The sequence below is a fragment of the Mandrillus leucophaeus genome, unplaced genomic scaffold, assembly GCF_000951045.1.
Source record: "Mandrillus leucophaeus isolate KB7577 unplaced genomic scaffold, Mleu.le_1.0 Scaffold60, whole genome shotgun sequence".
In the NCBI taxonomy this organism is placed as follows: Eukaryota; Metazoa; Chordata; class Mammalia; order Primates; family Cercopithecidae; genus Mandrillus; species Mandrillus leucophaeus.
The window spans coordinates 1,575,724-1,592,513 of NW_012106475.1; the positions used below are offsets into that span (position 1 = coordinate 1,575,724).

The following is a 16,790-nucleotide window of genomic DNA, read 5'->3' on the forward strand; positions in this document are numbered from 1 at the left end:
CTCTCTCTGTCACCCAGGCTGGAGTGCAGTGGCGCGATCTCGGCTCAATGCAAGCTCCGCCTCCCGGGTTCATGCCATTCTCCTGCCTCAGCTTCTCAAGTAGCTGGTACTATAGGCGCCCACCACCACGCCCGGCTAATTTTTTTGTTATATTTTTAGTAGAGATGGGATTTCACTGTGTTAGCCAGAATGGTCTCCATCTCCTGACTTCGTGATCCGCCCGCCTTAGCCTCCCAAAGTACTGGGATTACAGGCGTAAGCCACCATGACTGGCCAACATTTTAAAAAAATTTTAACTTTTATTTTAGATTCATGGGGTGCATGTGCAGGTTTGTGACAAGGGTGTATTGCATGATGCTGAGGTCTGGGGTACAATTGAAGCTGTCATTCAGGTAGTGAGTATAGTACCCAATAGATAGTTTTTCATCCCTTGCCACCCTCCCTCTCTCCCCTCCTTATAGTCCCTGGTATCTGTTTTTTTCGTCTTTATGTCCATGTGTACCCAGTGTTTAGCTCCCACTTGTAAGTGAGAACATGCAGTATATAGTTTTCTGTTTCTGCATTAATTTGATTAGGATAATGGCCTCCAGCTGCATCCATGTTGCTGCAAAGTACGTGATCTTACTTTTTTAAGTAAAACCTGTGTGGCGGCATCCATGGTGTGTTGTGTACCATATTTTCTTTATCCAACCTACTCTTGATGGGCGCATAGGTTGATTCCATGTCTTTGCTATTGTGAATAGTGCTTCAGTGAACATACGAGTGCGTGTGTCTTTTTGGTAGAATGATTTATTTTCCTTTGGATATATAGTCAATAACGGGATTGCTGGATCAAATGTTAATTCTATTTTTAGTTCTTTCAGAAATCTCCAAAGTGGTTTCCACAGTGGCTGAACTAATTTACATCCCCACCACAATGTTTAAGCTTTTCCTCTTCTGACTTTTTTTTTTTCCCCACATTTTTTTGAGACAGGGTCTCGCTCTGTTGCCCAGGCTGAAGTGGAATAGCACAAACATAGCTCACTGTAACCTTGAATTTTTGGGCTCAGTGATCCTCCCACCTCAGCCTCCTGAGTAGGTAGGACTACAGACACATGCCACCACGTCTGGCTAATTATTTTTTCCATAGAGACAGCGTCTTGCTATATTGCCCAGGCTGGTCTCAAACTCCTACAGTCCTCCCACCTCAGGCTACCCAAAGTGTTGGGATTATAGGCTTGAGTCACCATGCCCAGCCTCGACTTTTTAGTAACCATTCTTACTGGTGTGAGATGGTGTAACTCATTGCGGTTTTTTATTTTGTTTGTTTTTTGAGGTAGGGTCTCACTCTGTCACCTAAGCTGGAGTACAGTGGTGCAATTACCGCTCACTGCCGCCTCAGCCTCCCAAGCTCAAGGGATCCTTCCATCTCAGCCTCTTGGGTAGCTGGGACTACAGGTGTGTGTCACCATGCCTGGCTAATTTTTGTATTTTTTGTAGAGATAGGGTCTTGCCATGTTGCCCAGGCTGTTCTGAAACTACTGGGTTCAAGTGATCCACCCGCCTCAGCCTCCCGAAGTTCTGGGATTATGGGTGTGACCCACCATTCCCAGCCTTGTATGTCTTCTTTTGAAGTGTCTGTTCATGTCCTTTGCCCACTTTTTAATGGGGATATTTGTTTTTTTGCTGTTGATTTTTTTTTTTTAAAGTTCCTTATAGACTCTGGATATCAGATCTTTGTTGGATGCATAGCTTGCGAATATTTTCTTACATTCTTTTTTTTTTTTTTTTGAGGCATAGTCTCACTCTGTCACCCAAGCTACAGTGCAGTGGTGTGATCATGGCTCACTGTAGCCTCAACTTTCTGGGCTCAGTGATCCTCCCACTTCAGGATCTGCAAATGTCTTTCCATTTGGTTGTGTCATCTATGATTTCTTTCAACAGTGTTTTGTAGTTCTTGTAGAGATCTTTCACTTCCTTGGTTGGATATATCCTAGGTATTTTGTGTGTGTGCATATGGCTATTATAAATGGGATTGTGCAGGACTACAGGCACATGCCACCACACCTGGCTAATTTTTAAATGTTTTTGTAGAGACAGGTCTCCCTTTGTTGCCCAGGCTGGTCTCAAACTCCTGGGCTCAAGTAATCCTCCTGCCTTGGCCTCCCAAGGTGCCGGGATTACAGATGTGAGCCAGTGCACCCGACCTGTTTACTCTTGGTAGTTTCGTTTGCTGTGCAGAAGCTCTGTAGTTTAGTTAGGTCCCACTTGTCAGTTTTTGTTTTTGTTGCAATTGCTTTTGAGGACTTAGTCATGAAATATTTACCAAGGCCAATATCCTGAAGGGTATTTGCTAGGGTTTCTTTTGGGATTTTTATAGTCTTAGGTCTTACATTTAAGTGTTTAATCCATCTTGAGTTAATTTTTGCATATGGTGATAGGTAAGGGTCCAGTTTCATTCTGCATGTGGATAGCCAGTTACCTCAGCACAATTTATTGAGTAGGGATTCGTTTCCCAGTTGCTTATTTTTGTCAGCTTTCTCAAAGATCAATCAGTTGGTTGTAGGTGTGTGGCTTTATTTCTGGTTTCCCTATTCTGTTCAATTGGTCTGTGTTTCTGTTTGTGCACCAGTGCCATGTTCCTTTTCTCCAGCCTTGAAGTACAGTTTGATGTTGATGTTGGGTAATGTGATGCCTCCAGTTTTGTTCTTTTTGTTTTAGATAGCTTTGGCTATTTGGGCTCTTTTTTGGTTCCATATGAATTTTAGAATAGTTTTTTCTAATTCTGTGAAAAATGACATTGATAATTTGATAGGAATAGTGTTGAATCTATAGATTGCTTTGGAGAGTATGGTTTCTTTTCTTTTCTTTTCTTTTCTTGGTGCTGGGACTTCGATGCGAACCAAGGTTGCTGCAGACACAGTATGGTCATTTTAATGGTATTGATTCTTCTAATCCATGAGCATGGAATGTGTTTCCATTTGTTTGTGTTATCCGTGATTTCTTTCAACAGTGTTTTGTAGTTCTTGTAGAGATCTTTCACCTCCTTGGTTAGATATATTCCTAGGTATTTTATGTATGTGTATGACTATTGTAAATGGGATTGCATACTTGATTTTACTCTCAGCTCGAACATTATTGGTGTATAAAAATACTACTGATTTTTGTATATTGATTTTGTATCCTGAAACTTTACCAAAGTCTTACCTTTAGCAATTCTATAGAGTCATATAGTCAGCAGAGAGATAATTTGACTTCTTTTCCTATTTTGTTGTCTTACTTGATTGTTCTGGCTAAGATTTTCAGTACTCTGTTGAATATGAGTGAAAAGAGCAGTCATCCTTGTCTTATTCCAGTTCTTAAGGGCAATGCTTCCAACTTTTGCCCATTCATATGATGTTGTCTGTGGGTTTGCCATAGATGGCTCTTACTATTTTGAGTTATGTTCCTTCCATGCCTAGTTTGTTGAAGGTCTTTATTATGAAAGGGTGTTGAATTTTATTGAAAGCTTTTTCTGCATCTATTGAGATGATCATGTGGTTTTTGTTTTTAATTCTGTTGATGTAGTGAATTGTGTATATTGATTTGCATATGTTGAACCAACCTTGCATCCCAGGAATAAAACCTACTGGTTGTGGTGTGTTAACTTCCTGAAGTACTGCTGGATCTGGTTTGCTAGTGTTTTGTTGAAGATTTTTGTATCTGTGTTCATCAAGGATATTGACCTGTAGTTTCTTTTTTTGTTGTGTCTTTGCCAGATTTTGGCATGAGGATAATGCTGGCCTTATAGAGTGATTTGGAGAGGAGTTGACTTTTTGGAATATTTTAGTAGGACTGGTGCCAGTTCTTTGTGCATCTAGAATTCAGCTGTGACTCTCTGGTCCAGGGCTTTTTTTGGTTGATAGGTTTTTTTATTTATTACTGATTCAGTTTTGGAACTCATTATTGGCTTGTTCACAATTTCTTTTTTTTCTGAGTCAGTCTTGGGAAGTGTTATGTTTCCGGGAATTTATCCGTTTCCTCTAGATTTTCTTTGCTGTGCAGAAGCTCTTTAGTCTAATTAGGTCTCACTTGTCAATTTTTGTTTTTATTACAATTGCTTTTGAGGACTTTCTCTTTCTCTTTCTTTCTCTCTCTCTTTTTTTTTTCTTGAAACAGGGTCTCACCCAGGCCGGAGTGCAGTGGCATGATCATGGCTCACTGCAACCTCCCAGGCTCAATTAATCCTCCTATCTCAGTCTCCTGCGCAGCTAGAACTACAGATACACACCATCACACCTGGCTAATCTTTAAAATTTTACCCAGGCTGGTCTCAAACTTCTGACCTCAAGTGATTCTCCCATGTTTGCCTCCAAAAGTATTTGGATTACAGGTGTGAGCCCATTGCCTCTAGATTTTCTGGTTTGTGCACGTAGAAGTGTTCATAATAGTCTGTGAGGATCTTTTGTATTTCTGTGGAATCAGTTGTAATGTCACCTTTGCCATTTTCTAGTTGTGCCTATATGGAGCTTCTCTCTTCTTTTCTTTGTTAATCTAGCTAGGAGTTTATCAATCTTGTTTATCCTTTCAAAAAACCAATTTTTTTGTTTTATTGATCCTTTGTATGGATTTTTGAGTCTCAATTTTGTTTAGTTCTGCTGTGATTTTAGTTATTTCTTTTTTTCTGCTAGCTTTGGGGTTTGTTTGTTCTCAGTTATCTAGTTTCCCTAGATGCCATACTAGATTATTAATTTGAGATCTTTCTAACTTGATTTAGGTGTTTGGTGCTATAAACTTTCCTCTTAACATTGCTTTTGCTGCATCCCATATATTTTGATATGTTGTGTCTGTTTTCATTTATTTTAAAGAATGTTTTGATTTCTGCTAATTTCATTGTTTATTCAAAAGTCATTCTGGAGTATGTTGTTTACTTTCCATGTAATTTGTGTGGTTCTGAGAGATCCTCAGTATTGATTTCTATTTTTATTTTACTGTGGTCTTAGAATATATGCATGGTATGATTTCAATTAAAAAATTTTGAGACTTGCTTTACGGCCAAGCATGTGGTTGACCTTAGAGTATGTTCCACGTGCAGCATCATCAGCATTTATCTTGGTGATAACATGGATTCCATGACAGGTGTTAATAGTATAGTTTTTATGTTTTAAAAGTGGGTAGTTTGCTAAGGAAAATATGAAGAGGGCTGATTTGACTTTTAGTGGTTGTCATTTTATAAAGTGAGATGTGAGGCTGGGCAGGGTAGCTCACGCCTGTAATCTCAGCACTTTGGGAGGCAAAGGCAGGAGGCACACTTTAGCCCAGGAGTTCGAGTCCATCCTGGGCAACATGGCAAAACCCCATCTCTACTAAAAATACAAAAGTTAGCCAGGCATGGTGGCACATGTCTGTAGTCCTAGCTACTTGGGAGGCTGAGGTGGGAGGATCGCTTGAACTTGGGAGGTTGGGGCTTCAGTGAACCGTGATCACACCACTGTACTTTAGCCTGGGCAACACAGTGAGACCCTGTCTCAAAAAAAATAAGTGAGATATGAGAAGAAATTTTTCTATTCTTGAAATGCTTGTAGGGATAGTCTTTATGCCTAGTCAAGCCTAAAACACTTTTTAAAAAAGAGGTATTTGTTACATATAATTAAGGCAGCTATTATAATAATAATATTACTATTCTAAGTTATTTACTTTTGAAAACTTTTTTAATTTTGCAGTTTTTATGACATGTTAGCAAATTTTTATGGTGGAACTTTTCTTTACTGACAGGTGCATTCCTTGTAAAGGTTCTCGGTTTCCCCCAACCCTTCCACGCCCTGCCGTTGCTATATTATCCTTTAAGCTTCCTTATTGTCAGATTGCAACAGAGAAAGGACAAATGGAGGTATGTGGAAGTCTTACCTTGACACTTTGAATTTGATAATACAGCACCTGTGATACATACACTTTAAAATTGTCGTGATGGCCACTATATTCATTACTGTATAATTACATGAATAGGGGTAGCAGGGAGGGAGGAGGACTGCTTAGGATCACCAGGCCACCTGATTGCCATCACTGCTTCCAGGGACTTTGTCTACAAAGTAAACGAGTGTGACTATCAGAGACCCACTGGGGAAAGACTTACTCTCAGGATGGGGCATGTCCCTGAGAAGAAGTGCCTCCATCATTTTGTGCCGTAGGCACCTGGCTTGCCTGACCCTAGTCCTAGCCCTGTGTCATCAAAAGTCATTTGAAATCTGCAATTAGTTACTCTAAATAAGAAACAAATTAGCTTTTAAAAAGTTTGTTTACCAAGTTCTCTGAGTATTCATTATGATAGCTAGGAAACTGTTTTAAATGCTGTATTCCTCCCCAACTGCCTTTTTTAAGGATAGGGGAAAAAGTTAAGCTGTAGTATCACACTAGAATTTGAATTGTAAAATAAACTTATAGAAAGGAGGGCTTCAGAACATATTTTATTCAAAAACTGGTGTCTTGAGAGAAATATTTAACACTTGCCTCATATTAAGGTGATAGTTGGCATTAAGCAATTTTGTTCACTTTTGTAGGAGCAGTTTTGGCGTTCAGTTATATTTCACAACCACCTTGATTATTTAGCTAAAAATGGTTATGAATACGAAGAGAGCACTAAAAAGCAAGCAACAAAAGAGCAACAGGAACTTTTAATGAAAATGCTTGCGGTGAGTAAAATAAATATACTGAAGATGTTAAAGTTAAATGCTTTTCTATAGGTTGAATTTCTTAAAGGTCTGTGCATTAGGACTAAGTCCCACAACCTAAGATTCTTAAGTTTGTTGTTGTTGTTGTTGCGACGGAGTCTCGTTCTGTCACCCAGGCTGGAGTGCAGTGGTGTGATCTCAGCTCACTGCAACCTCTGCCTCCTGGATTCACACAATTCTCTTGCCTCGGCCTCCCGAGTAGCTAGGATTACAAGCACCCACCACCACGCCCAGCTATTTTTTTGTGTGTGTTTTTAGTAGAAACGGGGTTTCACTATGTTGGCCAGACTAGTCTCGAATTCCTGACCTCATGATCCGCCCGCCTCAGCCTCCCAAAGTGCTGGGATTGCAGGCGTAAGCCACCGTGCCTGGCCATTCTTAAGTTTTATCTGATGGCATTTTCCCCTGTAAAGTTCTATTTTCTGGTTGGTCTTGCAGTTAAATTTTTTTTTTTTTTAGACGGAGTTTCACTCTTGTTTCTCAAGCTGGAGTGCACTCGTGCAGTCTTGGCTCACTGCAACTTCCACCTCCCGGGTTCAAGTGATTCTCCTGCCTCAACCTCCTGAGTAGCTGGGACTACAGGCGCGTGCCACCACACCTGGCTATTTTTTGTATTTTTAGTAGAAAGAGCGTTTCACCATGTTGGTCAGGCTGGTCTTGAACTCCTGACCTCAGGTAATTCACCTGCCTCGGCCTCCGAAAGTGCTGGGATCACAGGCATGAGCCACTGTGCCCAGCCTAGAATGAATACAACATTACCTTGTAGCTAAGATCATGTGCAGGAATAAACATCTCTGGGGCTACTGCCCTTTTGCTTTTGCCCATCAGTCTGTGTTTTAACAGGCCCTCAAAGTAACTGAGAACTACTGCTCTAGTTTCTGTTACTGTTTTACAAAGTTTGAGTGTATACTTTTTTTTAATATCCAGGGCTGGGCAATCTTAAGAACTTCGATCAGGCTTTTAGATATGCCTGCCTTTTGTCATCCTCTTTGAATTAGGCAGCTGTGTGTGATGAAAATTTATTTGTGACCAGTGGCCAGGTTTGATGTCTAGAATATTTAAGTACATTTATCTCTGGAGCAGGGTGTCTTAAAGTTCCTGTGCTTGTGTCCCCACTCGTGGTTGGTTTATGGAGAGGAGTATAGTATTATTTCTTCTCTATTTGTTTTACACCAGACTTTACGCCCCTGAGAGCAGAGACCTGCTTACTGCTGTATGCCAGGCACTGATGGGGTGGCTTAACACATAGTAGACCTTAATATTTGTTGACAGAGCGAATGGTCCAGACTTTTAATTTTAAAGTTGAAGAAAAAAGGTTCTTAGAGCAAAGTGGTATGTGAGACCACAGAGCAAATTGCCACTCTTGTCTCCAAAAAGTGGTACTCACTACTGTCACCTTTATGCAACATGGCCTTAAGTTTGGTATTAAGAAAACTCATTTTGGTATTAAGAAAACTTTATTGTAGAATAAGCTTTATTCCTTTGATAAAGTGTTACTTGTGGTCCAGGAACTAGCAGCCTTTTTACTTTGTACAACACATGTAAGGAAATATGTTTCATGTATTTGCTATTTAGCCTTAGAGGAGCTTTTCCTTGTGGCAGTGTTTCTCATATCAAAAATACCAGGGGACTCATATCAAAGATACCAGGGCAGGAGGATATCTTGAGCCCAGGATTTCGAGGGGATTGATGAGTTCTTCTTTAGCATTCCTGGCCCCCGGGCAAATGCCTTTAGTTCAGCATAGTCACTGTGGAAACCAAACTATTCCTTTTTCTTTTCTTTTTTTTTTTTGAGATGGAGTCTTGCTCTGTCGCCCAGACTGGAGTGCAGTGGTGCGATCTCGGTTCACTGTAAGCTCTGCCTCCTGGGTTCACGCCATTCTCCTGCCTCAGTCTCCTGTGTAGCTGGGACCACAGGTGCCCGCCACCACGCCCGGCTAATCTTTTGTATTTTTACTAGAGACGGGTTTCACCATGTTAGCCAGGATGCTCTCGATCTCCTGACCTTGTGATTCACCCGCCTTGGCCTCCCAGAGTGCTGGGATTATAGGCATGAGCCACCACGCCCAGCCTCCTTTTTATTTCTAAATGCCCCCTGAGGCAGTGGAGGCAGTGTACCATCCCGATTAAGAAGTACTGATTATAGATAAATGATACTAAAAATCTTGAAAAGGACATCCAGGTGAATATCTAAAGCTTCTGTGCTGATGGATCAGACATGGAATATATAAGTAAGAAAACAGTTCTAATATGCTATGAATTAGGAGACCCTTAGTAATCTTCAAAGTACCAATTTTTCTCCGTTTGTTGGTTTTCTTTTTTGTATTTTTTAGAGACAGAGTCTCACTGTCACCCAGTCTAGAGTACAGTGGCAAGATTGTGACTCACTGCAGCCTCAACCTCCTGGGCTCAAGTGAACCTCCTGTCTCAGGCTCCTGAGTAGCTGAGACTACAAGTGCATGCCACCACGCCCAGCTAATTTATTTTTTGTAGTTACAGGGTCTCACCGTGTTGCCCAGGCTAGTCTCAAACTCCTGGCCTCTAGCGATCCCTCTGCTTTGGCCTTCCAAAGTGCTGGGATTACAGGTGTGAGCCACCACGCCTGGTCCCCTTGGCTTTTTTTGGGTTTTTTTTTTTTGAGACAGAGTCTCGCTTTGTCGCCCAGGCTGGAGTGTAGTGGTGCAATCTCGGCTCACTGCAACCTCCACCTCCCGGGTTCAAGTGATTCTCCTGCCTCAGCCTCCTGAATAGCTGGGATTACAGGCGCACGCCAGCACGCCTGGCTAATTTTTGTGTTTTTAGTAGAGACGGGGTTTTGTCATGTTGGCCAGGCTGATCTCGAACTCCTGACCTCATGATCCACCCACCTGGGCCTCCCAAGGCACTGGTATTACAGGCGTGAGCCACCATGCCCAGCCTCCCCCTTGAATTTTTTAAATGAATTTCTTAATTTTCTTGCAATTAGTAGCTTAAAGTGGTATGTAATATTTCATCAAATCTAAGCCACTATTTATGGTATAATGCACCATTACTTTATTCATTTAAGCCATGGAGACACAAAAATGCTGCCAAACTGACCCACCATTAATTGTAATTAATTGTAATTCCAATTTCAAAGATGTTAAAGCTTGTAAAAATGTGCATCTTAGAATCAGGGAGTTACAGTAGCTAGAAAACTATTTTCTCAGTTTTACTAATAGTGTCAGTATCTTTAAAAAGTTTTACTTGATGTGATTTGATCTTTTTTTTCCCCCCCCTTTTTGGATTAGCTTTCTTGTAAACTGGAGCGGGAATTCCGTTGTGTGGAACTTGCTGATCTAATGACTCAAAATGCTGTGAATTTAGCCATTAAATATGCTTCTCGCTCTCGGAAATTAATACTAGCTCAAAAACTTAGTGAACTGGCTGTAGAGAAGGCAGCTGAATTGACAGCAACCCAGGTGGAAGAGGGAGAAGAAGAAGAAGATTTCAGAAAAAAGCTGAATGCTGGGTAAGAAATAATTCAGTTGTTTGAATTTTCCTTTACTGTCTTGATTGTTAAGTTGGTCTTTACATAGCTCTTTATTGAAGAATCTTATTTTCTCTTAGTTACAGCAATACTGCTACAGAGTGGAGCCAACCAAGGTTCAGAAATCAAGTTGAAGAAGATGCCGAGGACAGTGGAGAAGCTGATGATGAAGAAAAACCAGAAATACATAAGCCTGGTGAGATACATTTGCAAGCCCATAAATGATGAGAACTATCATGGATGTGGCTTTTCCCATTTTACTTAACTGAGGGAAATTGAATACTCATACTTTTTTTCAGACCTCTTTGCTGTCTGGTTGTTTTATATTGAGGATGACTTTATTTTCCCTATTTACATTATATTGCTTTATCTTAATCTGTAGGACAGAACTCATTTTCCAAAAGTACAAATTCCTCCGATATTTCAGCTAAGTCAGGTGAGAAATATTTATAAATTTGTAATATCAAGGAAATTTTGAAAGTTGTCTGTAAAGTGGCACATCTACGCAAATACACCTTACCCCTTAAGGCCATTTTTGTGTGTGTGTGTTTATGTTTTTGTTTTTTTAATCTCAGATGTTGTTTGTGAAGCTATGGTCATTTAACAAATGTTTATAAACTGCCTATTGTGTGTCAGGCATTTTACTTAATGGTGGATACAGAAGTCAAACAGACATGCATGGTTGATCTCTGTTTTAATGCTATTTTAGCCCAGCTGGGAAGACAGATCTGGATATCACTGAGGAAACATGCAGGATACTGGAGAAATAGTTAAAAGGAATTGAAGGCCAGGTGCAGTGGCTCACGCCTGTAATCCCAGCACTTTGGGAGGCCAAGGCGGGCGGATAACGAGGCCAGGAGTTCTAGACTAGCCTGGCCAACATGGTGAAACCCCATCTCTACTAAAAATACAAAAATTAGCTGGGTGTGGTGGTGCGTGCCTGTAATCCCAGCTACTCGGGAGGCTGAAGCAGGAGAATCGCTTGAACTCAGGAGGCGGAGGCTGCAGTGAGCTGAGATCATGCCATTGCACTCCAGCCTAGGCAATGGAGTAAGACTCTACTCAAAAAAAAAAAAGAAAGAAAAGAAAAAAAAAGGAGTTGAAAATAGTTGCGTTCAGGGAGTGGGCCTGCGGGATAGAGAAGGTTGGAGTAGGGCCCTGCTGGCCTTTTGTCAGTGGGGAGCATAAACCTTATAATACCATTTGACTTTTTAAACTGTGGACATATGTTACTTTCATTTAAAAAATTAACTTAAAAAACATATAGAATATGAAAAGAGCGTATAACACATAGCTGTCGTCTAGTCAGTGGTGGAGAATGGGTAGGGACTCCAAGGCAGACCTCATGAAGTATTTACAGCAGAGACCTGAAGGATGAATAATAGTCAGCGAGGCAAAGGTGTATGGGAACAGGAGCCGAAGAGAAGCATTGGACTTAAGGAACAGTATGTGTGAAGTGAAGACTGCAAAAGGATGGTGTGAAAAGCTCAGAGAGCAAAGAGAAAGTGGTGCTGAAGGGTTTTAGAGTGATGGGCAGGAGCCAAGTCATGCAGATCTGTATAGGCCATATTGAGGATTTTGGTCTTTTTTTTTTTTTTAATAGAGATACGGGGTGTCACTCTGTTGTCCAGGCTGGTCTCAAACTCAAGCAGTTTGCTCACCTCCACATCCCAAAGTGTTGGACCTACAGGTGTGAGCCACCACACCCAGTCAGGATTTTGCTCTATTCTAAGGTCACTGAGAGACTGTTGTAGGTTTTAAGCAGAGATACAGCATGGCACACTGTGCTGAAGAAGAATAGATATACCCAGGCATGATGGCTCACGTCTGTAAACTCAGCATTTTGGGAGGCCAAGGTTGAATGATCACTTGAGGCCAGATGTTTGAGACCAGCCTAGGGAACAGCGAAACCCTATCTCTACAAAAAGTAAAAAATAAAAATATTAGCTAGGCATGGTAGTGCACGCCGGTAGTCCCAGGTATTTGGGAGGCTGGTGCAGGATATCTTGAGCCTAGGAGTTCGAGGGTGCAGTAGGCTATGGTTGCACCACTGCACTCCACCCTGGGTGACAGAGCAAGACCCTGTATCAAAAAATAAGTAAATAGGCCAGGCATGGGGGCCCACGCCTGTAATCTCAGCACTTTGGGAGGCCAAGGCAGGTGGAGCACTTGAGGTCAGGAGTTCAAGACCAGCCTGGCCAAAATGGTGAAACCATATCTCTCTTAAAAATAAAAAAAAATTAAAAAAAAAATCATGCCTGTAATCCCAGCTACTTGGGAGGCTGAGGCAGAATTGCTTGAATCCACGAGGTGGGGGTTGCAGTAAGCGGAGATAATGCCACTGCACTCCACCCTGGGTGACAGAGTGAGACTTCATCTAAAAAAATAAGAAGAAGAGTAAGTAAATAAAAATTAAAAAATAAATAGACTACAGAGGCAGTCCAAATGAGACTGAATAAGGGCCTGAACTAAGGTGATGATGGTGATGTTAGAAAGAATGGGCAGAATTGGAGAGCTATTTCTGAAGATGATGAAGAGCGTGTAGGAGTTCAGGGCATAAAGAATGACTCAGTTTCTTGTAATAGAAGAAAAACTTAAGCACATTTAAATCTTACAGGATTAATTTGAGCGTTCCGTGATTCATGAGTCAGGGAGGCACCAAACCGCAAGGGGCTAGCACTCTGTCAGGAGAGAAAAAAGGGGAAACTTCTATAAAGTATTTTCAGAAACAAGATAAATAAAACAATTTTTATTGGCTAGATGGAAAATTTTTGTTGTTGTTGTTGTTGTTTTGTGGGGATGGGGGGATATAGGGTATCTTGCTTTGTCACTCAGACTGGAGTAGAGTTGGAATGCACTGATGCAGTCCTAACTCACTACAGCCTTGAACTTGTGTGCTCAAGTGATCCTCCTGCCTCACCCTACTGAGTAGCTATGACTACAGTTGTGCATCACCATGCTTGGTTAATTTTTGGTGTGTACTTTTTGTAGAGAGAGGGGCTCGCTTTGTTGCTGAGGCTGGTCTGGAACTCCTGGGCTTAAGCGACTCTCCTGCCTTAGCCTCCCAAAGTTCTGGGATTATAGGCACAAGTGGCCATGCTCAGCTGGAAAGTTAGTTAGTTCCTCCCTCCCTCCCTCCCTCTCTCCTTTCCTCCCTTCCTTCCTTCCTCCCTCCCTCCCTCCCTCCCTCCCTCTCTCCTTTCCTCCTTCACTCCCTCCCTCCCTCCCTCTCTCCCTCTCTCCTTTCCTCCCTCCCTCCATCTGTCCCTTCTTCCCTCCTTCCCTCCTCTTTTTTTCCCCCCAGGGTCTGACTCCGTCACCCAGCTTAGAGTGCAGTAGCATGATTATGACTCACTACAGCCTCAACCTCCCAGACCCAAGCGATCTTTCCACCTCAGCCTCCCAAGTAGCTGGGACCATAGGCATGTGTCACCATGTCTGTCTAGTTTTGTTTTGGTTTGGGTTTTTTGTTTCGTTATGTTTTTTGTTTTTGTAGAGACAGGGTCTCTCCCTATGTTACCCAGGCTGGTCTTAAACTGGGCTCAAGCAGTCCTCCCTCCTCAGCCTCCCAAAGTGCTGGGATTACAGGCATGAGCCACCATGCCAGGAAAGCTCTTAATTAGAGATCAGTTTGTTAACACTGGCTTGAGTACTTGAGTGAATGATGGTGCCATTTCCTAAGTCAGGAAACACTAGGGAAAAGCAGATTTAGAGAGGAAGATGATGAATTACTGTAAGGTAAGTAGAATGTCATGAAGACAGATATTTGAATCAGGAGCTCAGGAAAGTATTCTGGTCAAGAGATACAAAGTGAAAATCATTGGCATAAGTATAGCAATTTAAACCATGGGCATGGGGAAGCAAGCATTGGGGGAGAATGTAAAGCAAGAAGAAAAATGAGCTTAGGACTAGGGAATCTCCAACATTTGAGCATCGGGTAGAGGAAGAGGAGGAACCAACTATTGGAAGACAATGAGTCCACAGGTCCAGAGAGGAAGGAACTAAGTCAGGGAATGCAGTATCTCAGAAGTCAAGAGAGGACAAAGTATCAAGAAGAAAGGAACAGTCAGCTATGTGGGATGCCATTGATAGAGCAAATAAGGTGACTGACAGGTATCCACCAGATTTGACCATGTAGAGATCATTGAGGACCTTAGCAAGAGGAGATTCTGTAGGGTAGTAGGGCTGGAAGTGCTATATTGTATGGAGGAATGTATGGGTGGTGAGGAAATGATAATAGTGTCAACAGCTCTTGGAAAAATTTGGCTGGATGACTGGGCACAGTGGCTCATGCTTGTAATCCCAGCACTGTGGGAGGCCAAGGCAGACGGATCACCTGAGGTCAGGAGTTCAAGACCAGCCTGGCCAACACGGTGAAACCCTGTCTTTACTAAAAATACAAAAATTAGCCAGGTGTGGTAGCAGGCGCCTATAATCTCAGCTACTCGGGATGCTGAGACAGTAGAATTGCCTGAACCTGAGAGGTGGACGTTGCAGTGAGCCGAGATCGCTTGGGCAACAAGAGTGAGACTCTGTCTCAAAAAAAAAAAAAAAAAAAAAAAAAAGGCTGGATGGAGGAGACGAGAGAAAATGATGAAGGAATGTAGGGTAGAGAAGGTTTGGTTTTTGTTTCTTTTTAAGTTGGGAAACTTTAGGGGCCAATAAATAGGGAAAAGTCAAAGATGTAGGCTGTCAAGAAACTTGATAGGTCAGGTTTTCTGACAAAGCAGGAGGACATGGGATACAGAACACATGTAAAGGGATTACTAACCTTAGCTCAGACTAGCCACTGCCTCTTCCGCAGTAACAGGAGAAAAAGGTCTGTACATACTGAATATGTTTCAGTATGTACATATTGGTATAGTTCACATTTAATAGCTTTTATTTTGGCTTAGAAATAGGAAAAAGGATGTCTGTTAATAGTTTTTAAAAGTTGCAAAATATATTTGTTTTCATTTAATGGGGATTACAATATTCTGTGTAGTATTATAGATGTCAGAAGTCATCTATTTTCTACCATTATTAAGCAAGGGTTTCTTTTTTGTGAAAGGTGCAGTTACCTTTAGCAGCCAAGGACGAGTAAATCCCTTTAAGGTAAAGTCTTCCAAGTGATGTTTTATATTATTTAAATACATTTCTATACAAAGAAGTATTTCCAAGTGATGAGATGACTCTCCCCAGACTTGGAGGCATGAAAGACTGATCTGTGTGGAAACAGAAGAAAGCAGCACTTGGGCTGAGAGTTGTCTTTTCCACTTACCTTCTAAGGACCTATGGTTTTGAAAGATACCTCTGTCTTTCTTGGGGATGTGATATTTGGGAATATATGTATCATTCTTAATTTGGATTGTACCAAATGTATTTAGTTCTAAAGATGAGATGGCAATACAAACTTAACAGAAATTTTAAGAAAAAATAAGTCTCTTGGGATATTTTCCTTCTTTAAACATAAAGTGCTAACACTAGTTTGCTCTTTAGGTATCAGCCAGTTCCAAAGAACCAGCCATGTCAATGAATTCAGCACGTTCAACTAATATTTTAGACAATATGGGCAAATCATCCAAGAAATCCACTGCACTTAATCGAACTACAAATAATGAAAAGTCTCCCATTATAAAGCCTCTGATTCCAAAGCCGAAGCCTAAGCAGGTACTGTTTCAGCTACCCTCATCTGCAGTAAACAGCATGGGATCTGTTTGTCTTCAGTTTTGTTCACTGTTTCAGATATAGGATAGGAGGTTATGATTGTTTACAGTTGTCTTGTTAGGGAAGTGGGTTCAATTCTGTTTTTGCACCTGGGCACAGTGGCACACACCTGTAGTCCCAGCTACTCAGGAGGCTGAGGTGGGAGGATCACTTGAGCCCAGGAGTTTGAGTCCAGTCTGGGAAACTATAAGAGATACCCCATTTGAAAAAAACAAACCCCAAAACTTGTGTTTTTGCTTCGGAATCACTCCCTCTTCTGCCTCATGAGTTGTTACACACTTTGTAGCAGATTCTGACTTCCATGACCACTATCCTGCTCTCCCTGTCTTTTTTGAGACAGAGGCTCACTCTGTTACCCAGGCTGGCTGGAGTGCAGTGTCAGAATCTCAGCTCGCTCCTGGGTTCAAGCAATTCTCATGCCTCAGCCTCCTGAGTAGCTGGGATTACAGGGGCCTGCCACCACGCCCAGCTAATTTTGGTATTTTTAGTAGAGATGGGGTTTCAGCATGATGGCCAGACTGGCCTCGAACTCCTGGCCTCAAGTGATCCACCTACCTCAGCCTCCCAAAGTGCTGGGATTACAGGCATGAGCCACCACACCCAGCCTGTCCTGCCCCGCTCCTTGTTTTTATAGAATCACTTTTTAAAAATGTATATACTCAGACCCCAGAAGCTCAGACATTTATCTGTATTTTTATTAAAATCACCCAGATAGTTCTGATGTATATTCTTATTTACTATTATTCATAGTAAATATTTACTGTTATTTACTATTATTTAATAGTGACTGATACTGTACATGGCCCTAATTTTTCCTTGTTCTGAATCCTGATTTTTCCACTCTCATAAGTATTTGATCCCGGATTTGTCATCAGTAAAATAGATCTATT

At 41.6% G+C, this 16,790-nt stretch overlaps 1 protein-coding gene across 1 annotated transcript in view; it reads left to right on the forward strand.

Moving 5' to 3' along the window:
- The window catches only part of WDHD1 (WD repeat and HMG-box DNA binding protein 1), a 94,844-nt gene that overhangs the window by 69,677 nt on the left and 8,377 nt on the right, over positions 1–16,790 (forward strand). The window contains exons 17-23 of the mRNA XM_011999691.1: positions 5,734–5,848; positions 6,516–6,647; positions 9,956–10,176; positions 10,275–10,390; positions 10,577–10,630; positions 15,245–15,288; positions 15,673–15,843. Coding sequence (XP_011855081.1) covers positions 5,734–5,848; positions 6,516–6,647; positions 9,956–10,176; positions 10,275–10,390; positions 10,577–10,630; positions 15,245–15,288; positions 15,673–15,843 — 853 coding nt within the window. The remainder of the gene's footprint in view (positions 1–5,733; positions 5,849–6,515; positions 6,648–9,955; positions 10,177–10,274; positions 10,391–10,576; positions 10,631–15,244; positions 15,289–15,672; positions 15,844–16,790) is intronic.